Source organism: Anneissia japonica, unplaced genomic scaffold, assembly GCF_011630105.1.
Source record: "Anneissia japonica isolate Jap-2015-1 unplaced genomic scaffold, ASM1163010v1 scaffold1208_len1460985_cov181, whole genome shotgun sequence".
Taxonomy (NCBI): Eukaryota; Metazoa; Echinodermata; class Crinoidea; order Comatulida; family Comatulidae; genus Anneissia; species Anneissia japonica.
The window spans coordinates 310,444-336,704 of NW_022688484.1; the positions used below are offsets into that span (position 1 = coordinate 310,444).

The 26,261-nt window shown below is 33.0% G+C and overlaps 3 protein-coding genes across 6 annotated transcripts in view; 1 reads left to right on the forward strand and 2 right to left on the reverse strand.

Moving 5' to 3' along the window:
• Positions 1 to 126: 126 nt before the first annotated feature.
• On the reverse strand, positions 127 to 3,417 carry LOC117122277 (left-right determination factor 1-like). The gene is made up of 4 exons (XM_033267819.1): positions 2,998 to 3,417; positions 2,108 to 2,375; positions 1,348 to 1,581; positions 127 to 789 (listed from the first exon to the last, which is right to left on the reverse strand). Exons 1-4 carry the CDS (start codon positions 3,278 to 3,280, stop codon positions 444 to 446), a joined length of 1,131 nt encoding a protein of 376 aa, XP_033123710.1. The 5' UTR covers positions 3,281 to 3,417; the 3' UTR covers positions 127 to 443.
• A 3,331-nt stretch (positions 3,418 to 6,748) lies between these two features.
• LOC117122132 lies at positions 6,749 to 10,045 on the reverse strand. 2 transcript variants are annotated; one of them, XM_033267619.1, is made up of 4 exons: positions 9,920 to 10,045; positions 8,653 to 8,805; positions 8,237 to 8,341; positions 6,749 to 7,087 (listed from the first exon to the last, which is right to left on the reverse strand). In XM_033267619.1, exons 2-4 carry the CDS (start codon positions 8,795 to 8,797, stop codon positions 6,921 to 6,923), a joined length of 417 nt encoding a protein of 138 aa, XP_033123510.1. In that variant the 5' UTR covers positions 8,798 to 8,805; positions 9,920 to 10,045; the 3' UTR covers positions 6,749 to 6,920. The 2 variants fall into 2 exon arrangements, 1 of the variants encoding a protein (XP_033123510.1); XR_004447671.1 differs by lacking the exon at positions 8,237 to 8,341.
• Positions 10,046 to 10,442: 397 nt separating this feature from the next.
• LOC117121941 overlaps positions 10,443 to 26,261 on the forward strand; it is a 28,966-nt gene continuing 13,147 nt past the window's right edge. For 2 of the 3 annotated variants that reach the window (XM_033267362.1, XM_033267380.1), the window contains exons 1-11: positions 10,444 to 10,568; positions 13,151 to 13,289; positions 14,247 to 14,340; positions 14,928 to 15,034; positions 15,764 to 15,875; positions 17,896 to 17,947; positions 18,779 to 18,947; positions 20,678 to 20,791; positions 23,373 to 23,480; positions 24,239 to 24,376; positions 25,802 to 25,921. In XM_033267362.1, coding sequence (XP_033123253.1) covers positions 13,163 to 13,289; positions 14,247 to 14,340; positions 14,928 to 15,034; positions 15,764 to 15,875; positions 17,896 to 17,947; positions 18,779 to 18,947; positions 20,678 to 20,791; positions 23,373 to 23,480; positions 24,239 to 24,376; positions 25,802 to 25,921 — 1,141 coding nt within the window. In that variant the 5' untranslated portion in view covers positions 10,444 to 10,568; positions 13,151 to 13,162. Of the gene's footprint in view, positions 10,569 to 13,150; positions 13,290 to 14,246; positions 14,341 to 14,927; positions 15,035 to 15,763; positions 15,876 to 17,895; positions 17,948 to 18,778; positions 18,948 to 20,677; positions 20,792 to 23,372; positions 23,481 to 24,238; positions 24,377 to 25,801; positions 25,922 to 26,261 lie in introns of all 3 variants that reach the window. The other variant, XM_033267370.1, reaches the window with a different exon arrangement.

Genomic DNA, 26,261 nt, shown 5'->3' on the forward strand with positions numbered 1-26,261 from the left:
AGACACATTTTAACAAACGAAAACCCTACTAAAGCAAGAAAATCTTGGTATGTGAAAACACCAATCTTCGATAAAGTAGACGCTGTCTCTTATACACATCTAGATGTGTCTAAGAGACAGGTCAAAAGACGTGAAACGTAAATGATGACGCTCGCTAACTTTCTCATTTTTACCGTTTAAACTTATGCAGGTCCTATACAGAATTGTCCACAAGTTGTTTTATTGTTTAAATTGTTAAATCTCTTTCGCACTTATAAACGCCGTATCAAGAAATATTTTCAATACAGTATAAGCTTCAATAAAATAAAAGAAATCAAAATATCTCTATATACAATTATTATAAACTTATTGTAATAATAATATTTATTAATTACTATTAATTAATATTAATAATAAATAGTAATAATAATATTAATAATAATTTTATTATTATTATTGATTATTCATATCGTACAATTACATTCCTCAATAATCATATTAGGAATACTTTCGACAACTATTTCAGTTACACCATCTCTGTTCACGAGGTACATCATCGGTAGAGGGGATGTCTTTGACGCTTTACACGACACCGTCCTGGGCCTCTGGAGGAGATCTAGAAGATCCCGCCCAGTACGCACATGACCCCTATTGGTACAAGGCCCGACACATTCGTAGGCATCGTATCCCTGTGGCTCGATTATCCAACGATCAGACCATTCTGTACCTCGAAAGTTGATGAATTTCGGTCGGCGGCAACAGGTGGTCGCCTCTGAACCGTCGGCGCAATCTGAAGACTCTTCTTCATTCCTGCAGAAAAAGATTTGTTTACAAATTAACAAAAAAAAAAAAAGTTCATCATTGCAATCCTTATGTGCGAAAATAATTCTGTTACTTTTACTTATAAGAATAAACAGATTTGCAACCAGGGGTTTATGGTTCGGCTAAGCCTTTCAAGCGATAAACCAAGTAACCCCCAGCTCATGAGAGTCGGATTTTTTTTTTCTTTCTATGTACAGTACAGCATATTGACGCGTGATTATTTTAATGCACTGGAACAGGGACATTTTATCCGGGGACATTTTTTCCAATTTACCACAACTTTAAAAATCGTGTTCTTTTAACTTCACGCTTTTAATCTGATCTAAGACAAGCTCTCATGAACTTTCTCGAAAACCTATTTCAATATCAGCCTTATGAAAGCGTTACATTTGATTTCACATTTCTCCGAGAGTCCTCTTACGTTAAAATAATAGCAATGAAACTGGGATTTAAGAGCGAATCACTGGCCGTCGTTTATATTCATTATAGCATAGTTTATATTGAAGGTTTCAGTCATGCATAACTACAACTAAATAAAACTCTTACTTTGGAGCTCTCTTGATTGTGTACACGACGAGAATTGGAAAACCCATGACAGTGTCCGAAGAATCCTGGGGACCAAATCGGGTTTTCTCAGCAACACGTCGGGCGTGTTCGGTAGGATTTGTCGGTGAAATTTCTAATTGCAGACCATAGTTTACATCTGGGTTATTCACCCAGTACTGAACTGTCTTTGTAACATCGAAGATCTTCCAGCCATCGGTAGCCAACGGTAGAACACTTTTGAAGATAAAATCGTAATTAACAATTATAACTATTTATAATTTATATAATGAATATACACGACGACCAATTGTCATCAAAATAATGCTGTTGGACATGACAGCACCAAATTATATCTGTTTATATTCAAGTCATAGCATTATGTCGAAACAGATTAGTATGCTCACAGGCATTGTTATTTTATCATTGTTAATTTATTATTACATTTTTATGATATCTGTGACAAAATTTAGGGAAAATATTAATTTAACATTGAAGTGCTCTTCTTTAACATAATAATAAAAATATTAATTAAATAATAATAATGATAATAATAATAATAATAATAATAATAATAATAATAATAATACTTAATGCTTCAACATGGAAGGACCTCTATATGAGAAAATATTTTTTTATATTAAGATGATGATGATGAGGCTATGACGACAAACAACGATGATAATGACGTCGATTGATTATGATGATGATGATGATGACGACGGTGATGACGACGATGATAAGTAAATAGTAATAGACTCACCGAGAACTAACTGTAACAACATCAGTATCTGTAAGATTACTGAGATTGTTCTCATATAGGACTTGTTGGACATTGACAATTGATTCAAACACGTTATGATGTGCACTCGCATTTACATTTAACATTCGATGACGCGATTCGTTCGGCCGCTCCTTGTAAATCTTGAATTCTGCCAACATCACCTCACTACCCACGGGAATTCGAGCGGCAACATCGAAGGTAAATGCCATTTTATCGGACGATATGTATTCAGTATGGCCTACAATGTCTGTAAAAATAATGAACAAAGTAACACAACCGTTATTTAATAGGCTAAATATAGTTTTTTTTTTTTTTAAATCAATAACAGCAGAGAAACAGTGATATTTTAATTATTTTGTCTCCCTTTATAAATGTAGTTCATATAACATTTATCAAAAACATGTAATGTCAAATTGTGCATACATTAAGTGGTGAATAAAATTGATAATGTACTTAATTGACGATTTTTTTTATCATTCTTATTTTTCTGTCATGTTATGAGCTAAAAAATAAAAAAAAAATCAATTTCATATTTGAACTGTTAATTCGTATATTTATGTAAGTTATTGACTTACAATTAAAAATTGTGAAAGCTAAAAAATGTCTTATTAATTAAAGGACAATTGCCTTTGCATAAAACCTTAAATTGGCTAGTAATCAATTAAGGAATTTTGTAGACAAATGTTTGTAAATCGGCGAAAACTATTTTTCCTCTGTTTTTGTGGTTGATCGTTTATAATGAGCTATTAAATATTTAATTTTTAAGGTATTTTCCGATTATTTGGCAGTGTATCTTTAAATAATCAATTAAAAATTCAGATATATTTACAGTAATCTTCTTAGTTTAAAGAAACGATTGAATGACATACCTGGATTTTTATGAATGGTTTTCGCAATCATATATTTCGAATAAGGAACCGATCTCTTTCTTCTTTTCATATCTTCGATTGCTTTCAAATTGTCGTAGCTTTTCCGTAACTGGATTGGTACCACGACATCATCGACAGAGAACGTATTGTGATTTTCTCCTAACGTTGTATCAGTTCCCGACGGTGTAAAAGGCAACGCTTCGATGACGTATATAAAGTGTATAACTACATATATGAGGGTTGGTAGCTGGATGTTCATGGAGGTCGAGGCAGTTCTACACATAATTCGAGAGCGTTTTTCTTGCGACCTAAATTTGTTGGAAGAGTTTTGACAAATGATGACGACCCAGTCTATCAATACCCTTATATAATAGCGATTGGCAGATCGCTGGTAGGCCTAATTTTGTCTGGTCTGACACCTAGCTTAATTTATTGTGACCTGATAATGAACCGCTATAGCACGTCCTTACTGCTAACACACTATTATTCTATGTATACAGGACGATTACTATTCAATTAGGGTGTCTGAACACAAACAAAGCCGTAGGCTGGGTTTTTATCAGTAATTTAAGGTGTACGGAACGATATAATTGCTTAGTACCAGTATTTAACACTGATCGGAGGCATATTTTGATAATCAAGGGTATTAGGATAAATGTCTGTGGAAAAGAAATGGACATCTTAATTTGACCAGGGAGGAGGACCGGATTTGGCCAACGGCCAAGATCAAAATCATGTTGAATGTCAAGCGGCGGGATAAGACAGAATTTTGAAACGCTATCATAGTGCTTGTTATAGGAACGGAGATAAATTTTATATTCCTCCATGAGTTTTTTTCATAAGATAACATTTTTAGACGTATTCTTCCAATTTCATAAAGCCCAACCGCCGACCCAAAATCTAAAATTATTATTTGCAAAAAAAAAAAAAAATTGACATAGCACATTTTAAGCTTTAATTAATTAATTTGTTACCTTAACCACAGAGTTTAGCCGGCCGGAATAGTAGCCTAAGTAACATTTACATGGGGTGTTATAATCACGGAGAACATGGTATAGTTAATCGAGTCCTTAGTAGGCCTGGGCTTAAACAATCTAGACACGCCCAACACCGAATTTCATTATTGTTTCTTGCTTTAGTAATATTGTTTGGCCGCATGTTATCCCTTTGCATTATATCGTGTTAAAATCTTGAAAACCTTAAACATTAATTAAAAATTGAATCATTACGATCAAAGCAGTTGCCATCATCTTCAGTAAATAATAATAGATCAAAACAATGGGTGTTCGCTGCAGATTTACAGACTTTACGAAATGACCCTTAAATTGAACACAGCCAATTTAAGGGTCTGGCCGCAAATACATAGAAACGGCAATCTTAATGCACGGCGCACGTCTGTCAATTTGTAGAGAAAAATACTTGTTTCTAATTTTGATTCGAAAGCACTTTACTTATAGACCTAGAAGCACTTAGAGATGTTGAATATTATTTTTCAAAATTTTCAAGGAGGCATATATCGCTTTTTTTTTTTCAAATAATATTTTCTTAAAATAACAGTGTAAGCATGGGCGCAGGTCATTTCTGGAAATCCAGAAGTGCCATAATCATATTGCTTTGCGACTCCCAGTACAGAATAGACTACCGGAGGTCCTTGATTAGACCTTTGCGACGCCCGTGGGGGGAGGTGTGCCCGAGGGAAGTTGAGCACAGCTCTCGTCGGGAAGAAGTCAATAAATTTGTCGAGGAACGATGTTTTGAAAAAGCAATTTTGCCATCTAAGCGTGTGGGCTACCTGTTGCACCCCACCCCCTCTCGGAAAATGTCTTACCCCCTCCCCCTTTATTTATTATTCTTTCAACGATTTAACGAAAAGAAGGTGATGGTGGGATGTTGCTCAGCCTGTCTACGCCATTATTTGGTTTTTTTTTCATACTATTTCATAGTTTCATATCTGTATAATTTCAATATCAAATGTTACATACGCTCAGGGACACCATATTAAATAAATTGAGAGCCTGTTTTATTTTGTAAATTATTTCCTAACAGTGTGGCAATACTGGGACAATAAAATTATTTGTATTGAATTGAATTTGGCATATTCTGGTCTAATTGCATGGAATCAAGGACTAACACATATAATCATTCTCATAATAGCACGATCTTCATTAATATAAAGCCACTGTTCGTGCAGTCCAGGCCCCCTATTGGGAGAGAATAAACGGAAAAAATATGCTATTGGATTTCTCCAAGAAGTTTAGAACTAACAAATTGAAAAATCCTATTCCATAATTGAATTGCAGAATATGTCTTTAAAGTACTGTTAAGTTCACGTACAGTTCAATTAATAAGTTGAATGGAAAACATTTTCCCTAAATAGTCAATTAACAGACATTTAAATAATACCTTTCATGTATTCTTAGAACCTTAAAGTGCAGTCATTCGTAAATAATTAATAAATAATAAATCAAGGGTTATTTTGACCGTAGCAGTCCACGACGCAATCGGGAAGGCTCCCCGATTCGACCGACCAATCAACATAATTGAAATCTGTCGACAAATTTTTTTTTGCGAACGTTGGATGGGCTTTTTTTTATCAGAGGGGCTCTTTTCGAGATGGCCTTCTTTTCAAGTCCACTTTTGCAAAGTAAAGCGGAGGGCCGCTTTTCAAAATGAATGCTGTGAATTTTGGGGATTAATACTATAACAATAAATAGGGCCACTGTAACATCAATCTGTCATGGAGTGTATTTAACCGGCACTAAATCACCTAAACTATTGTACAAACCACGCGTGTTTTTATTTTTTTTGTTTCCATATAATTGATGTACAGTGTATCGGTAAGTACTGTACTGTTTCGAAAAAAAAAAAGCCAATATCTTGAAAAGAAATCCAAGGGCTTCTTTTCGAGGCTACTTCTGCAAACGAAAGAGGAGGGCTTCAATTCGAGATTGGTTTCTTCTTTACATTAAGCACATTGGGCTTCTATTCGAGATTTTATGGTACCGTTTTTATCAGATACGCGCAGTTGAATAGACCTTTCCGGAGTGTCAATCAAACTTAACAACTGACTAATCAGAACAGCGCTAGGAATACGCGCGCGTCTCACAAACACACGTGTTGTCCCACAAACGCACGTGCTCGCTGTTTTAACACTGTCGCCTTGTGGGACCTTAGCAACAATATCCAAGGGGCGGGGCTTAGCGGAAAGGTCCATAGTCACCCTTTCCAGCAGAGGCTCAAATCGAATAAATGCCTCCCTCGAATAAACGCTCCGGAACGTTTATTTTTCCTTGAATAAACGTCCACCCTAAATGACTGTAAAACAATGGAAGCAGCATCATTCTCAACATTGCTATTAGTGTTCTACTCTAGTAGAATTACAATTTTTTCAAACCTGGTTGAGATCACATTTGCATTAGAAATTAAGTGGCATTTATTTCAGTATACTGTATACACATCCATTTTGCACCAAAAACAAAATAAACGTTTCTCTCGAATAAACACCCCATAAACAACAAACGGCGCTTATTCGAATAAATATAGTATATAAAAAATATATGGAATGGACAACAAAACACCAATATTAATTAACACATAACAGCAGACACCAGAAACATCTTGAAGCATATTTTAATAAAACTAAGTGATGATCATGATCATAATTACTTGAATTCAATAGCATGACATGCAATATCATCATAATAACCTAGTTTCAATAAGAAATCATGAATGAATACTATATGCTGCAAAATCCATATCTCAAATATTAATTATGAAATTATTACAATTACTAACTATTAGTATTACAAAGATGTTTCTAGCTCAATTAATGTTATGATTATTTCTTTACTTTTAAAATGTTCATTTAACTTGTTTAAAATATCACTTCTTGCTTTTTAAAAACACAGCATTTTAGATGATAATTATGTCGGGAAAATATCATCATCATCACCATCAAAAAGGTTTAATTGATCGTGGCTCAACTCGGTCGTTGGAGATGACATTATGGTTCGATTTTGTCTTGATTTTGAGGCCAATTTAGAATTTAGGTCCGTCAAATGCTCAACGGGAGTACTGGGAACCAACTGGTCTGTAAATAGAACATTAAATATCAGTTTATGATGATAATAATAATAATAATAATAATAATAATAATAATAATAATAATAATAATAATAATAATATCTCTAAATTGGGCTTAAGGGGAATATCTTTTGTGTTATTTTTCCCCTTAACGTTATGTTATTTTCCCGTTAACTTCGTTTTTTTTTTAATTGTTCTCTAATTTCTCCATTGTCTATGTTCCCCTTAAGGTAGGTTTTAGTAACATAATAATAATAATAATAATAATAATAATAATAATAATAATAATAATAACAATAATGCTCAAATATTAAGCCCTGTCCAGACTATCAAATTTTGTTTGGCAATAACATGTGACATGTCTAAATATGGTCATGATGACATCACATCATGACCATATATAGGCAAATCATGATTGTATCAACTTAAACTTTTCACAACGTACAAAGAAATATAATATATTTTAACAAACAAGACAGATATTGGGTGAAACCAGGTAATGAGGCCAACAGAAAGTAGATACCCAAATTTCACTTTAAGTTGGCATCAGAACTACTGTATTATGTTTCAGCTACATAGAAACTATCAAATTTTATTTGACAAAATGTGTGTGGTGTGCCTGTACATGGGCATTATGGTATACACCCAAATATGGACATAATATGGCTTAAGTTCTCAATGCTAATTTTCCTGTTTAAATGTTTAACTTTTTTTCCTTCTTAATGTTTTCTGGTTTTTTTTGTCCGTTTTACACCAATTTTCTATGTTTTAACTGACCGTTTTAAATATTCATCCCTTTGTTTCTCGCAAGGACTACATCGGAAATAAATTAACTTGTGTTGATTTAATGGGTCGTCCTTGCATTCATTTGTATATCTTTTTAGGTACCGTAATTAATTATTTTACATTTCAATTTTAATAATACTGTTTTTATCGTGTATTTTTGATGTTGAAATTTTAATGAATTGAATGGAGGCTAAATAAATAAATAAATAAATATCACATTTATTTGTCATGCATTGAATGCATGCTAAATAAATAAATAATAAATATCACATTTATTTGTCACAAAAATATTGTGGACAGAGATTTATTGCATTTTATGGGAGTCCCAATTTGTTTTACTACATCAAACGTGCATTGAATTATTGCATACCAGGTGGAGTCGAAGCTAGCAGTGGAGTCATTTGTTGCTGAGAACCACCAGATGTCCTAGCTGTAAATCTTGGTGTTTTAGGTACATTCTGGTCAAACGAACACTCTTAAGATGAATAAATATCACAATGAATACACAAGTATTTCATTTTTTTTTTGTATTAAAGTGTTAATTTACTATGACATTGGACCTATGATAGGCCTACTGTACTACAGGAATGCGAGATATGTAACATGGAAACGTGCATGAAAAGCGCCACACCAGCATTTCTTATTATGAGCTCAGTAGCCACATGTACCTTTTAGGTATCTATTTTTCTATCAGTGGGTATGAGAAATGCTTCTGCAACTATGATAATGCAACTATGATATTTCGCTTTATAGCAATGTACTGAATACTTATGAAATATCTCGTACGATGTTTATCACTAGATGACCAATCTGGTACAGTTGCTGCTGGCGACCATGTTGACCTTGGTGTCATAGCTGGTGAAAATGGAACTGACTGCAATGGCGATTGGTTAGATTGATTCAAAATTGTATGTCTCCTCAAGTCAGCCATTTGTTATGCTTTAAAATTAAACAGAAATTATCAAACATGACTTACCTTATATACATACAAAGTTACTTAATTTTATGATTATTTTTTTTTATTTCATAGATTTAGAGAGCATTGGGAAATTCAGCAGAAATGTAGGTGCTCTGTATCCCATATATACAAAGGGCGAGCGAGTACCTCTCAAGAGACACAAACGATCATACCACAGTTGTGTCCCTAAAACCCAATGCCACGTAGCCAGCTATTGGGACAGTTGGGACAGTTCCATACAATTATCCTAATGGGTCCACAAAGAATGGGTTCACATTTTAAAAAATGGGTCCAAATTATGCAATTGTATTATGCAATTTATGCATAAAATGAGCCCACTTTTTGAAAAATGGATCAAGATTTCTTATATTTAGCCTAAAATGGGTTTTCATATTTTTGCGTAAAATTGGTTAACTTTTAAGAAAATGGGTCCACATTGTTTGAATTTACGTGTAAAGTGGGACCACCCGGATATTGTCTCGCACAGTCTGAAAATCCTGGCTACGGCATTGCTAACACCAACATAGCAGAGTGAAAAATGCAAAAGCCAGAATGGACAGCATTAGGAATGTGGAAATCAATCTCTACTGTAGGCTAGAGGAATGACTCCTCATCCAAAATAGAGCAGTCATCTAGAAAGAATGGATAAGAGAATATCAGATACTAGAGATGTTAGAACTGAAGACCAAGTGAAGTGGAAAAAGACCCTGGGATGGGGTGTCTACAAACAGGTGGCACCAGCGGAGGGAGACTTGGCCCCTTCATTGGGGAAAAAACGACAATTCGTCGGGGAGAAAAAATGTATAGGCGTACTATACTAGGCCTACCTATCCTAGCCTAGGCATGTATTTATAGACTCCAATTTCCAAAATCGATTAAATAAACCTTAGAATATTTTCCGGGGGCTTCGCCCTTTAGAACACTTTCGAGAGATTTTGAGCGACGCCCGATCACGCCTACTAGACCTACTAGCTAGGCCTGCCTCTCTGTATTGTAGCAGGCGCAGGAGGTAGGCCTAGGACGAGGTCACGGTGTACCGCCTGACTGGGTGAGTAATGAGCCCAAAACAAAAATGTTTACCGTATTTGAACTGACCTTCGTATTCAATCAAAAATTCTATTGCGAAGTTGGTGCAAACATGAATTTTGATCATCCAGACGTGTTCCTCGGATTAGGACTCCCTAGCTAGTCCTATCAGCAGGCTTGGACGGCTCTTTTCTGCTCTTTGGCTGGGGTAAAACTATCTTTGCTGGGGGAGGGGGAACATACGTCAAGTACAAAGTAAAAAGTTTGGAAAATTTTAACCGATGGTGGCGCTATTTTTATAAATTGCACATATCACATGCAGACGATTTGCATTCTCGATCTCTCTCTCTTCTCACCGTATTCAGTTTCTGAGTGTTCCAAAAAGTTTTCAAGGTGGGTAATAAAATAATTATAATATGATTTATTAAATAAACAAATTTTATTATATAAACAGAATGATTTAACATATATTATATTATATTTTAAGATTTTCCTTATGTCAGAATTTTTAAAAGAAGTATATTCTATGATGTATTGTTTTGCGGCTTGTTTATGTTGCACACCAATTTAGTAAATAGATTGTGCCAATATCCAATATTTCACCCATTTTGTAGCCCCTCTAGAACAAAAATGGAGCGGTAAATGTGAATGGATCAGCTGTAACAGTTATAAAAGATATTGAATAAGCTAGGCCTACTGTTCAGCCTAGCCAAGGAAGGTATAAAAGCCTGTGAAGTTAATGATTGAATATGAATAATAAATTGTTGATTAGGCCAGGCCAAGGAAGGCCCTAGGCTAGGCCTAGTTTTCCTAGGCTTAGGCCTAGGCTTTGCTAGGCTTCTACTAGGCTTTGCTACGCCTACTGTAGAGAGCCTATGCCTGGCTAGGGCAGGGGCGGCCTAGGTACTTGGCCTAGCCTAGATAGTTAGGCCTAGGCTAGTCCTAGGTTAGCTAGGCACACGTGTTACTGTACGCCTGGGGTTATTGATTGTAGGCCTAGGCAATATATAAGTTTTGCTGATGATTGACCAATCAAATAATGTCAATGTATCCTCCTAACCTTTAAATGATATTTTATTTGGTATATATAGTAGGCCTATTGCGCTAGGCCTAGGGGCCTAGGCCTATAAAGAATGACATAATTTAATATTATTTTATTTTATATTTTATGAATATGAGGCCTAGCCTAGGTATAAAGCCCTAGCCAGGCACTAGGTGTAGGCCTAGGCCAACTGTGTAGGGCTTTCTAGTCAGAAAACCAAAACGGCAATAAGTTAAAACAGCAAAAAACCAAAACGGCAACACTTTTTGACCAGATTGGCAATGGACCACCAAAACGGCAGTAATTCAAAACGGCAATAAACCAAATAAATAAATAAAACTTTAAAATACACACAAAATGAGGCTACAGCAATTTATGTCATAGAAATGAAAATGCAAAAAACAATAATAATAATAATTGGCCTACTAACAACATACAAATTCAATAATTTAAAGATTAGGGAAACACAATATAAAAGCAGTAAACATTCAAATAAATAAAACTTTAATATATAGACAAAATGAAGCTAAAACAATCTATGTTATAGAAGTAATAAATGCAAAAAAACATTGATAATAATAATAAAAATAATAACAGGCCTAATAACAATATAACAACATACAAATTCAATAATAAAATGGTTTGGAGAAACACATAATATAAAAGCAGTAAACATTCAAGTAAATAAAACTTCAAAATACAGTACGGACAAAATGAGGCTAAAACAATTTGTCATAAAAGTAAAAAATGCAAAAAAAAAACCAATAATAATAATGATGTTAATGATAATACTGTAATAATAATAATAATATTATAATAGGCCTAACAATATAACAACATACAAATTCAATAATAAGTGGATTAGCGGAAACACAATATAAAAGCAGTAAACATCCAAATAAATAAAACTTTAAAATGGCAAAATGAGACAATTTTTTAAATCATTCTGTTTATAAACAATTCGTCTCGTGCGTGACGGCGCTTGGTGTTGATTTTGCTCCTTTGTATACAGTTAAACTTGCCTAAGTCGACTGTGCCTAAGTCAAATAATTTCTAAGTTGAACTTATTTTACATGCCAAATTGTTGTGATTTCCATTAATTAACAATGTCTAAGTCAAATTTTATCTAATTCGAGCAATATTTCAATGGCATTTTGGATTCAACTTAGGCAAGTTCAACTGTATTGTCATTTTGGTATTTGTCATTGCCATTTTGGTCTGTTGCTGTTTTGGTTCATTGCCATTTTGGTTATTGTTGTTTTAGTCATTGCCGTTTTGGTTTATTGCTTTTTTGACCTGCTACCACTGTAGGCCCTAGGCTAGGGCCTAGCTCTTCAGCATGATTGGCCTAGCCAAGCCTAGTATATACTCCAGTCCCTAGTATACTACTCGCACTCTAAATTTTATTGGCTGTGGATATTGTTTCGACAATGCTACGTAAGCCATGAGGTGTTGATTGGTGGACCTGGAATGACCCTAAGCTTAACTTCAGGTCATGTTATCTTACTGCTCTACCATTGAGAACTGACTAAAAATTAAATGGAAAAATGCTATAATAAACTTAATGGAGTGCAAATTTGGAAAACATGTGAACTTAACGATTTAGTCTCTAGAGCTTGGTAGAGACTTTAAATTTAGGGCCCCAAAATTTAAAGTCTTGGGGGTCTTTGCAAAATAAGGAACTGCATATATTCCTGTTACAGTAATCGATGAATATATTTTCTTGTTTTCAATTAAAAGCTAAATAATTTAGCTTACAGGTATAGGACCACAACAAACTAAGCATTTTAATATTGAACGTTATTTTTTATTTTCGCAGCAGCTACCTGTATTTTTAAAAAACATTTACCCGTCATTACTGCACAGACATTTCCATCTAGAAACTTTTTTTTTCCCCAATTTTCATTTTGTGAATGAGCATTCATGTGCAAATGTGCATGACAGAGTGTTCAATGCACGACAGTGTTATTTATAAATTAATGCATTAGTGATCGAAGCCACAGTTGCTTAAGGTGATAGGTTTTTTTCCATTACTTGACATAGGCCTACAGATTAGCAGAGACTGGATAAAACTAAAGTTTTTACATGGCTGATTATCATGAGATTGATGCAAAGACTTATAACTAGACACCTTCTGCCTATAGTCAGTCAATAGAACAAATTGATTCCTCCAGTATAAGACTCTATATTTTAATCCATGTAGAATTTTGTTTGCTATCCATGTTGATTATGTTCCTATTATTATTAAATGTAAACAGAAAGTTTCCCAAATGATGGATTCTATGTCAAGTGAGAAAAGTCTGTTTGTTAAAACCTACTCTCGGAAATGCCCAGTTAGAGTTTGGAGAGATGAGAAAATTGTTACCACAGTATTACAAACAAAGACCCCTGCACCTGGTAAGATTTTACACTGTTTTTTTTTTTATTCCACATATTTTTTGTTTTATTATTAGTATACACCATGCTATAGGTTCATATTGGTCTAACAGGGTCATTGGGTTTTGTCAACTAAGTTTTTTAATAGATCTTCCTAGTTATTTAACATGGTAAAACTACCAAGTTTGACCACTGCATTTTTTTCAAAGGGATATATCTCCCCAATTTCACAGAGAGAATGTTCAAACTTCATTACTTTTAATCTAAATTGATAGTGCGAATATAACTTAGATTTATTTACATTTATTTTATTTATTTATATATTATTTATTTATTTAGCTATTATTTATTTATTTATTTATATTTATATACTTTTTTCTATAAATTATATTTATGGATATTCTTAAAAGTTTGTGTGTATTTATTTATTTAGTTATTATTTATTATATATTTTTTCCTAGATATTTATGGATATTCTTAAATGTTTTTGTATGTGTTTGTCTCAGCTTGATCAGTTTTTTTGCATGTTTGTTTTTGTCATTTTCTACCTATTGTTTTTATCTAATAATTGAATCAAACATTTTCAGATGCGTTTTATATTTTTGATAGAGGGCCCTGAACATCAGCTGGCCTTCCTGGTCCAGTTGGAAGGGTCACCCTCTATAAATAAAGTTTGAATAAAGAATTAAATAAAAACTTTGGACAAAAACAAATGTTATATTGACTTGCTCTAATTTATGCTATTGTTGTTGTTATTCTCTCACTGGTTGCTTAAGTTTTTAGGATGGTTAATAAGTGCACAATTTTATATCAAGTGCATTATTACATTCATTGCTATGTGCTTTAATTATATGGATACATAATCTGTTGTACCAATTAAAGTTGAGCGCACACTGCATTGCACAGTACAGAATTCCAGCACACAGACAGATATGCTATGAAAAAATATCTTAAATGATGTAAATTAATTTTCAACAGGTATAAGGCCTTATTTAAAAAGACACCGAATATACCCTGAAGCATGGCCCAAGCCACTGTCAAATGATGAGCGATTTATTTCACTCTCTCAAAGGTATTTATAAGATATCGTCACTGTTTTCACGAAGAGACACTACTTCAATTTAGACAACAACATCGTTATGAGAAAAACATGTTTGAAGTGGACTACTTCACAAATCTGTAAATTTCAATATACAGTATCAAAATAAAAATTAAAAAAAAAAAAAATCTTATTTTCCTGCCATAGTATTTAGGGTATACTGTATGCAAAGACATTAAATATACCTTTGGAAACTGAAAGTTAATTGGTTAGGAGATATTTTACTTGTTCTAATTTTCAGTTGAAAGATAATATCGTATTGAAAGGCAAAAAAGTAATCCATTCATGTTTCTTTTTTTTTAATTATAAAGTTTTAGGTGGCAGTATTCCTTGAAAAATGTCCTAGTACATACCATTTCAATAAATAAGTGTAATTGGCTGTATGATAAATGATGGGATTTTATCCCACTCTACTTAGCTATAAATAGGAGAGTTTAATATGTAAATCCCATGTGTGTATAAAAACTAGGATACTATAGAGCATATGTCAAAAATGATATTTGATCCTGATTAGAACAGCAATTACAGATTACATGTGTTTGATTATGTATCTTCTGTAGGAAATCAAGTGTTCGCCTCTTAAAGAATATTAGTAACGTAAAGGATATAGAGGCACTTAGAGTAGCAGGCAAGAGGCTTGGATCGCCCTTTCACAAAAACAGAAAAGGTAGCTAGTACAGCATCTTTTTTTTTTTTTAAATAAGTATTCAATATTAAGCATTAATTTTGTTGTTATATTACATATCATAGTTAATAATATTTTGATACCATATGCTATGTATCTGAGTAATAATCTTGAGTTTAGACATGAAGGGAGATATATATGTTGTGCACACTGACAAATAAATATAGCTTGTATCTTGTATATGTTTTTCAATACATGGCATGTTAACATGACTAGGATAGTGCAGTTGGTACTATCAATTTAAATATTCTTAATGGTGGATCAAATTAGAAAATATCTTTAATAAGCAGCATGGTGCTTGTTAGAGAGGGACACTTAGTGGAAAAACAATCAATCATTTTGTGTGGAGCCTTTATGAGATTAGTGCTTGTGATTGATTGATTGATTAAATTTATTCAATGCTCAACATACACTTACAAAATGAAAAATGATTTGTGATTGTGAATGAAAAAATAAAAGGAATGAACCAGGAAGGTCCATTAGCCTGGAGCCCTGCCCATTTCCAATAATAGGGTCCAAATTAAATTACTGTATAATTAATAAAGTTTCATTTCTATCTGAAAACATATTTTGAATAACTAAAGTTGTTGTTACTTATTATTTTTTCATTTTTATTATTTTTATTGTAATTATAATGATTGTCTAGCTCTCACAAGTACAGTTCTTTACACATACTGAATTTTAATGCATTTAAAATTGACAAAATTGCAGGTTCTCCTGTGTCTATCTCCAGAGGCTTTCTAGAATTAATTGAAGAATCAGAGTCAAAAGATTTGACAGACTGTAAATTGGGAGATGCATCATCGCATTCAGAAAATGTGAGGTAAAATTCTACAACAGTTTGTATTCAGGAAAAATTATAAGAATACCACTCTGTTAAAGCAGCTTATCGTCACCTATTTTTGGGTAATCATCATCTATATTTGACGTGAACCCAAGTTGAAGATGGGATGTACAGTACTAGTTACTTAAGCTTTAAAGTTTTCATGAAAAAAGCTAATAGATTCAGTAATCAGCTGCCTTACAATCTTTTATTTATTTTTTTAAAATGTTATTACGCACATGGGCCAGGTATTGCAAAAAGCAAATTTAATCACTGTCAAAGTAGCAATCCCTTTTGTAACACAAACATACACATAATGCTACGTAAACCATGTCTCCATGTGGAGTTTTTGGTATTTTTTCAAGAATTACTCCTAGGGCCCTGTGTTTGGAAAGCAAGCCAACAACATATGTCTCTACTCTCAATACAAACTATTATATTAGAGAGCACCTTAGCTCAGAGAGCGCCTTAGCTCAGTTGGCTAAATGGGTGGTAGCTACTGTGTGTGCGATGAACCGTGGAGGTCCCTTGATCCCCAGTTCAATTCCTATCGGAGCTCTCCTTGTATTTCAACTGGAGGACTGAAATACAAGTTACAATAGCGCACCATCTTTCGGATCAGACATTTAAGCTGTAGGTCCTGTGTACATTATGGCCCATGTGTACGTTAAAGAACACATTACACTCTACAGAAAAAAAAGTAGGGGAAACTGCCGTTGTACTGCCAAATTTCACCACCAGAAGGACCCCACTTGAAATAAGTCTTTGGACTTGTTAGGTTATCCTTGGTGTGATTCACACCAAAAATACTCCTATCCTATCCTATCCTAATCTCTAGTTGTTTTTTTCTATCATATGTTCTTCTGTTATCAGTGCTATGTATTTGGTAATTGGTTTCTTAGATAGAAATAATTTGTTATTGTGAAGGTGAGCTATCATTGTAGGAGCAATTTGAATATTTCTTTTAGTGACCTAATTGTACATTGATCTATAAGATATTCATGTTTTATATTGTTTATTGTTTGGGCTTTTAGGAGAAATTGGCTGGACTGTAAGGAATTTACATTAAGTTACGTTTTAAAAATTCATAAATTATAACATATTTTTTTTTTACTCAGCAAGCAATTAAAAAATATTAATTTAATTACTGTATGTTTTTTCTACTATTTTATGTGGTAATAACAATAAGACGAATTGGCTGAACTGTAAGAAATTTTTTTTACTCTGCAAGCAATTAAAATATATTAATTTAATTATTTAGGTTTTTTCCTAATATTTTATGTGGAATAATAATAGGATGAATTTGCTGAACTTTAAGAAACTTACATTTAGCTATGCATTAAAATTTATTAACTTGATTTTTTTTTCATTCTGCAAGCAATTAAAATATATTTATTTAGGTGTTTCCTAATATTTTATGTGGCAATAACAATAGGACAAATTGGCTGAACTTTAAGAAATTTAAATTTAGCTATGCATTATAAATTCATAACTTACATATTTTTTTTTTATTCAGCAAGCAATTAAAATAATAATTTAATTATATAGGTTTTTTCCTAATATTTTATGTGGCAGTAACAATAGGAGGAATTGCCTGAACTGTAAGAAATTCACATTTAGTGTGCGTTAAAAATTCATAACTTGCATATTTTTTTTGCTCAGCAAGCAATTAAAAAATATTAATTTAATTATTCATGTTTTTTCCTAATATATTATGTGGCAATAATAATACCTTTAAGTCCAAGGATCTACAGTAATTTGGAAGAAGTTTTGAGTAATATCTAGATAGGCTATATTATGCATCAAGATATTTGAAGGGTTCATGGACAGGGATTTTAGGAATTTACATCTGCATTTATCTTGGAGCAACTTATATCAGTGCCAGGCACTTGAGGGTGTTTTATTCAATCAACCATCCTTCAGATTTCATCTGACAAGTGCCATTTGTATGAATAACATATGTATCATTCTCTGTGTAGAATACTTGCTAATGCCTATCATTCTCTATGCCTTATAATAGCGTTCAGTATTCAGATATATTGCAGTTATCGCCGTGGACAACCACTCCTGCTGTAAGTACAGTGATTACTATTCATTTTATGTAGACATGAGTAGGTAATATTATTATTTTACTTATAATAAAAACAATTATGTTATCTTTAGAAAATTTTATCTGATTTAGCAATGATGCCAACATAAGAAAATGATGGAATTGAGATGATGTTAAGCCTTGGTATGGAGGTTAAAGTGTTCAATTTTTATTCCAAAAGTCTTTAGTTCAATCCTATTAAACTCTCTCTCTCCCCTCCCCCAGTTATAACCTGTTACTGTAGTAATGGTAATAATGATAATATTACTGTAGTGATGGTAATAATGATAATATTACTGTAGTAATAATAATAATGATGATTACAATAATTTTAATTGTGGCTACTGCCTCTCTGGTGTAACGATCTGTTCACACCACATTCACAATACCATCTCTGTCTGTATGCTTTACTCAGTGTTGAGGTCCACTGCAGTACCCATACAGAAACAGATACCAACATATTTTTACAAATAGAAATAGAAATTGAAATGGGGACTAGGTCTCCACTGTGCAGTGAACATACAGTGGCTCACTGGTTTAGCAACCTATGATGCTTCCTGTAAAATACAATAGAATCCCTATTTAGGGTACTCCTTTGGGACTAAAACAGTGTCGTCTTTAGGGTATCTTCTGATTAAAAAATAGACTTTATTTTTCTTTGTTTGTAGCCAAACAAAAGTTTCACTTTAATTAAGGATGTCTCCTTAATACTAATGCCTCCTAATTAGGTGAGTTTCCCCTTAAAAGCTGGGTGTCCAAAAGCAGGTGATAGTATATTCAATCCAACAAATTTTCATGTTATTTTATAACATAGGTGAGTGAGTGTTCAAGCTCTGACTTATTAGAGGATGACACGAGCCGACTGTCTGAATCCAGTAGCGCTACGGACAGCATGGAGACAATAGCAGATGACTGTATATCCGACATAGATACATCATCCACTCTCAGCGCTCCTGATGAGTATCACTCTGCAATTGAAACAAGTAGATATACTTTTTGCTTAAGCCCTGACCCCGGTATTCTTAAAATGACTTTCATCTTAGTTCGAGCTAAAACTTCAAAATTACATCATTTTGTATTCTTAAAACAAACTTCGACTAGCACTACGACTAAGTCATGCGAACCTTTCTCTTGGTGTTGATTGATAAAACATTGTTGGGTTTTGGATGGCAGATAACCTTGGATTTAAAAGAGAAAAAAAGAATTTCCTTTCTTTTATCTGCTCTGCTGCTGTCGCTGCTATTTCGTTTGCTGTCACTGTTTGCTGTGCTTTGCTGCAGAAATTATTTACGGTTATTCTCAGGGAGTTTGTTTTTAGTACCTAGACTTGGGTATAGAATGGCCCTCTTGGGTTTTCTAATGGCTCCTTGAGAGTAACAGTACATTGCTTCTGTGCGTGCTATGCTGTAAATAATTTCAGAATTTTAGTTTTTTCAATTCTTTTATAACTTTTTGATTGACTGTTTTTGCTTTTTTTAAAATTTTTATAGAACATAGATATATATTTCATGTATTTCATCTTAGATCAGCAGAGAAACTTTATACAGCAATTTAGTTTGCTCTTTATCCCGTCTCTGATTTTAGGTCTGTTGTAACTTGAATTTATTTGTATTGTTTGTTTGACAAAATAAATGAAACGAAATGAAAATATATAGTCCTTTTTCACAATCTCAAATTTTCTGTGACAAATATCTGATAGTCTGAATCAATGGTATGACGTCATACTTCTGTTTGCTTGACTTGTGTTCGCAGTGTTTGACGAACTTTCTTTGTGTAATTTGGCCTCATTTAGTTATCAGTTGCATTTTTTGTCTGCTTTTATTACCTTTATTAAAAAACAAAAATCCTAAGACAAGATACTTGCAGCAATTAGGCTATATTTCTGCCAAAAAAAAAAATGCAATTTATAGTTTGGACCGTTTGAAAATTTCCGTAGGGGTGTAGGGCTAAGCCAATACCGCCAACACAAAAGCGTGGACTAGGGGAAGAGCTATCTCAACATTTTTGTTCACTTTACATTGTACTATGTGTATTGCTAAATATATGTTCAAATACAAGTTTTAACAAAAGAATGTTTACTGTGCAAATTAAACCCATAATAAAAATGAAACAAACCCAATGTTTTTAATTGGTCAATCCTAACTACCTGTACAGCAGGGTTGATTTGACGACAGTTCGCTGCTTTCTTGAAAGCTGAACTAGCAAATGATAAAAAGTGGCAAAAACGTTTCCATATGGTGTGTACAGAGCTACATTCTACTTTTCAAATTTGCCATTGAGTGCCGAAGTGTCTGTTTAAGACCGTAGGTGTTGTATCTGAATTAACTAGACATTGGTTAAATGTGATCTTCACAATATATCATATGCCTACTCAGCTAGTCCGAATCCATTACACACGCTACTGTTTATTCTTACCTTTTTAGTCTGACAGTCAAGAACAACATTACTGTACATTGTGACACTTGGAACTGATCTTGTAAACATTATTTTTTTTAAAGAGGAAATTATACTGAAAATTATTCAAATGACATTTTCAAATTGGACACCACAGATAAAAATACTTTGCCTATTAAGCTATAACAGCACATGGATTTTTTTGGATGAAATATTGCACAACTTGCGCACAGGAAATATGCAATATTAGGGATATTCACCAGTTGTAGGATTTAACGTCGGTCAAATCTATTAATACTTAATGTTATATTCTCCGCAGCTGAAGATACAACACTATGCCCTACCAATTCAACCATGACAACAGCAACAACAGCATTTGCAGAAGAAGAAGAAACATTTCCCGATTTGGAAATTCTTAGGCGTGATTTACCAGGTAAGAAATAATTTTTATATTTTTAAAATCTGGTGTGAAGATTATGTACTAAGATTTAATTTAAATGTGCAGTATATTTTTTGTGGATGCTTAAATTGATTTGTTACTTGTATTGTAGAGAAGCCACTGTAAATTGATATGGATTAGATGACATATGGAATGACTTTTAAGCTACTGTATCAGCAATACTAAAGATTTTTTTTTTATTATTGATCTTTTAACACCCTATGATTACGAGTGATGAAAAACACATGTTGATTGTAACTGTAATGTCTAAAATTTCCCATTTCCCTCATTTACAAATGTACATAGTATTTTCAATCAACACTCTTCATACACACAACTATAACCAGCTACAAACCCATACAAACCTACTGAATGGACTAATACACACACATCAGACAGTATTTTGTCCTGGTATGATTTTCGTTAGTATTATGCCACAGTGTCTAAGGATTATTTTTAAATGCCTGTAACCATAATTATTATCACTAGCAGTATTTTAAAATTAAAAAAAATACTTAATTATTCAAGGAGGAAATGCATTTGATCTTGGCATAAGTATAAACTTATTAATCATCCAAGGAGGAAATGCATTTGATCTTGGCATAAGTATAAACTTATTATTATTATATTTATGGTACTGGTACTGGTATGAGCATTGATATTGCCCCATTTTCTTGCGGTTATTAAGCGCATGCCAAATCTCAGTTCAGGTAAAAACTCAAAGAAGCATGTAGTTCAGTACAGCATTAAACAGAAATCATGGGTGTCACGACTGTGTTCTCGAAACAAAAGCAAAACACAACACGTACTACAGACACAACAATTAGAAAAAATTATTTGGAAGTACTATCAAACAAGTGAGACGTGAGTGCAAGTTTGAAAGTTATTGTTATTGTTATTATTTTTATTAGTATTATTATTGAATTTATCTAGTAATGGTTTCATTAAACACTCTGATTGCTGTTGGAATAAAAGACTTACTGTAACGTTTAGTATTTAGCTTTCTCATAAAGAGTAATCTTGAATTAAGGTACCAGCTCGAAAACTGCAAGACAAAGAATGAGTTTTTTATAAGGGATATTGCAAACTTTAGTAACAATAAAATCTTGACGTATAACATCAAGGTGTTGACCTATAATTATTAATTATTATTAATTATTATTATTATATTAACTATAATCTTCCTTCCTTGTGTATTGATTCTGTAAAATAGTTTTTTGTCAATCTCCCTGAAAGAATTATTAGGAAACACACCAAGCAAAAGTCAGAATGCATTGCACAATAGATTTATAGAACAATGAAATAATATGATAATCAATTTCTAAAGCAAAAAGTCTCCTTAGGGTAAACATTCTTTTTCTTTGTTAACTGTATAATTATGTATATTCCCCTTGTTTGTGAAATTTCAACTGGTTGTCGATACATATATTCTGTATATTAAATGGTTGATGGAGTATTGCAAGACACTTTGACTTAATTGAGACATTAATATTTATTTAATATTCATACAGTTTTTTTGGTGGTACAATACCTGCTACGTTCATCAGCATCAACCATTTAATAACTGATGAATAAGTTGAACTACATCAATTTTATCGTTTACATAGATAATACTATGTATTTTGAGATATTATGTAAATTTCAAATGTACACAATTCAGCTTTTAATTCTCTCATTTGCAGGCTTTTTACTAAAAAAATCGCTTAATCAATTACCAGTCAATTTAAGGTCTATACAACAAATATAGAACATTAATTATGTGTCTGTTGTCAGTTGGCAAGATTGTAATTCCATTCTTAAAGAAATTAATGGTGCTGATGACTGTCTGCAACGTCATTAAATTGTCCCAGTGGAGTTAAGTATGTGTTTCATACGTGTTTGATCCAATGACCAGCGTAATAATGTGAAGCACTAGACTTGGCTATGTAAGTCAGTGTTCTCCCAATTGAAAAATTTTTACTGCTAAATTTGTCCACAAAAATTCAGCTATTTCTATGCAGAGACCTGCATAGGAATAGATCCTGTATCAGTAGTTTAGATTGTCCCTAAAATTATTATGAGTTAACAAGTTATTTATCAAAACAATTTAATAGTGTGGTTAGGAAATATCAAGTGACGTGTCTACATACTTCTGTCAAAATGAAAGACTGACTCCAGCTTTAGTGGTTAGGAATGGATGCTTGCCTTATGTCCTGGGTTCAAATCCTGTGACAGCAGCATTTTCACAATTAATAACAACTCCACTCACTAGCCTCATAAAGAGACGTCACTAATTAAGTCATGGCATAGGTTTTGTGTATGTTTTCCTTTGTTTTGTTTCAAAATAAAGTGATTTTATATATTATTTTACTTATTTAAGGGCTTCTGAATATCAACTGACCTAGGATATGCTGGAAGGGTTAACCATATATAAATATGGTTTTAAAAAATGATATTTATTAATTTCTGAAGTACAATCTTTGAATAATAATGAGAATATGCTTGCCAAGAAACACATTTAGACTTGGTTTAAGGAAATGGTTTATATCCTTACCACCAACTACCAAATTCTATTTTTATTTTCAAACATCTGCAGCATCTGAGGAGATAGCAAGACCAGTAGAACCAGTTCAGTTCAGTTTTCTCAATAAGCTGAAACCAAAGTCATTTGGGAGAAGATCTAAAGGACTACCATTTATCAAAGGTAAACTTACATTATGAAAGTATAAATTAACTGCTTTTAATACTAGGATTTTTATGGTCTTTGTTTTTCATCCAGGGGCACGGAAAAGTTGTCTTTACATAGAGGTGTCTTTAGTTAGAGACCTGTATTATAATTTTTTTTAATTTCTTTCAGAATAGTATATTAATACTTTAAGATAAATTAACCCTACTAGTACAATTGTGTTGTTAACTGGAATGCTTTTAGATATAGAATGATAGAAAAAAAAACATTGACAAGTTAATTTGGGGATTTTTTATTTTTTTAATACTTAATGCAGTCATAGCTTCAACTATTTACAGTACTGTACATCCAAATTGTATGTGCGCAGTGGCATAATGCCTGTCAGCTCTCGGAGCCCCCAGTTACCAAAGGGGACCCCCTTACTAATGAACAGAATGAAGAAGGGGCTATTAGAATTCACATAAATTTAATACAAATCATGTTCAGATATATAACAAGCTTCACCGCTACAGTATTGTTGATATATTTTACTGAGAATGGACCCCTGCGGCCACTTTCTAACATTCCTAAATCGATTAATAAAATTCATTGGGCCCCAACACTTCTTTTCCCCCTGGCCCTGTTGCTCATCGTTACGCCACTCTCAATACCCGATATCTTGCCCTTCTAATTTTTAAAACTTGTGGTCCATTTTTGGACCACACGGTCCATGGATTGAGAAGCTCAGAGCATTAGTGGATAAGTAATTTTTTTTCATTTTTTCCTTTTGTCTTCAGTATCCAAAGTCACTCCAAAGAAGAGGCCTTCTGTAGGAAAATTTACTGGTTCCAATCGAGCAAACTCAACTCTTCAGAAGGAGATGGGACTTGGTATAAATGACTATGAGTCAGCTGGGGATTTATCTAATATTCCAGGTACTCCACTCATTTAATTGTTAACTAGTTTAAAATATTATTTAAAATGCTATATGATATCTAGTATATGATTTCATTGAATTTTAATGGTGATTCACTATTTGCAATAGAAATACAGGTTTTCCTCCAATTGTGGCAAAGACAAGCCAAACCAGTCACTCGTCGCAAATTGTGTTTCAGAGATATGGCCAAAACATGCTGGAATGTCAACATTTTTTAAATCTATTTTATTGCAATAAACTACTATCTTTATACATCTACACATTGTGGTATGCTTTTATTTTCCCCATTTTTTAATGTTAAAACAACATTTTTTAACGATTTAGTGATGGTTTCTGCATGAGAAATGCCTGAAGTCATAAACTTTGAAGGCTGATTTCTCCAATATTGTTCTTTAAACAGCTGTATGTCTAAACTCCTTTAACTTCATAACAAAATATCAGATTTAAATGATTTTTTTTACAATTTTTTAGCTCTCATTTTACTGTTTAACCCTGTACTAATATTACAAAAAATTGTTTTTTGCGACGAGTGACTGATTTGGCTTGTCTTTGCCACAATTAAAAACTACTTTTCTGTGGTTCCAGATGAACAACTGTCTTTTATCATAATTATTCCATACAAAAAGACCAATGCTGTTGTCACCATGGAAACCCTGGTCACAAAAGTGGTCTTTAATTGGAGGGAGACCTTTTTGTAAACTGTTTTCTTCATTATTTTCATTCTTTTGTTTCTGTTATTTTTTTTAGATCTATAATAATTCAGAAGATTGCATGTTTTATCTTCTAATTAAATTGTATGAGTCCTAATAACTATAAATTTTATGCTAATACATATATTGAGAGAGCAGCTTAGCTCAGTCGGCTAATCTGGTGGTATCCACTGTGTGTCTAGGTCCCCGGGTCAATTCCCATCGCTGCCTCTTCTTGTGTTTCTGCTGGAGGGCTGAAATACAAGTTACAGTAGCAGACTGTCTTTTGGATGGATAAGACGTTAAAGTCGTTTTTCCCGTGTGCATTTATGGCCCATGTGCATGTTAAAGAACGCAGTGCACCTTTGGAAAAGAGTAGGGGACTTGTCTCCCGGTGTACTCCCTAGTCACCACCAGAAGGACCCACTGGAAATAAGTCTTTTTCTAGACTTTCCTGGGCTATCCTTGGTGTTTACACCGAATAATAAATCCAAATCCAATATAGAAAAGTGATTCAAATTTTGAATTTTTTTAGTTTGACACAGATTATTATTTATTTTTTTTTCTGCATATTATACTTTATCCACACTATCAAATTTCATGTGACAAATATTTGGGTGTAATGTGACATCTTCATGCTCATATATGGGTACTGTACATCAGTCAAAATATTCTCACATAAAATGTTATAGTGTGGACAGGCCTTTAGTTTATTTTTTAAATTTCTTCAATAGTTGATAAGAATTTAGAAGGACACTGGAACGTATGCGCAGATAGAAATCTCAACTCAACACCAATAGAAAATTCTGGAATAAGCCTAGCCACAAATCCACCTGATGTTTCTAGTATACCAGGTATGCAATTCTGATAATGATTTTCACACTGATGATCAAATTTGAATGTTGTATGTTTTCTAAAATTGTACCGTGAAAAAAATATTAACAATTTCCTCTGATAGAAAATTCTGGAATAACCTAGCCACAAATCCATCTGATATTTCTATTATACCAGTATTTAATTTCTATTACTCACATGATTTTCAAATTGATGATCAAATTTGAATGTTGTATGTTTTCTAAAATTGTACCTTGAAAAAAAATTGACAATTTCCTCTGATAAAAATTCTGGAATATAACCGTCAAATCCATCTGATATTTCTAGTATACTGTACCAAGTATTCAATTCCCATTACTC

What these genes read in the sequence shown, in the direction of transcription:
- LOC117122277 (XM_033267819.1), bottom strand. Translation starts at nt 3,280, where the DNA reads ATGTGTAGAACTGCCTCGACCTCCATGAACATCCAGCTACCAACCCTC. An exon ending in AACCATTCATAAAAATCCAG is followed by an intron (nt 2,376 to 2,997) that starts GTATGTCATTCA and finishes TTATTTTTACAG; the next exon opens with ACATTGTAGGCCATACTGAA. An exon ending in GTTGTTACAGTTAGTTCTCG is followed by an intron (nt 1,582 to 2,107) that starts GTGAGTCTATTA and finishes TATCTTCAAAAG; the next exon opens with TGTTCTACCGTTGGCTACCG.
- LOC117122132 (XM_033267619.1), bottom strand. Translation starts at nt 8,797, where the DNA reads ATGGCTGACTTGAGGAGACATACAATTTTGAATCAATCTAACCAATCG. An exon ending in GTCATCTAGTGATAAACATC is followed by an intron (nt 8,342 to 8,652) that starts GTACGAGATATT and finishes ATTCATCTTAAG; the next exon opens with AGTGTTCGTTTGACCAGAAT. An exon ending in GCTAGCTTCGACTCCACCTG is followed by an intron (nt 7,088 to 8,236) that starts GTATGCAATAAT and finishes TTCTATTTACAG; the next exon opens with ACCAGTTGGTTCCCAGTACT.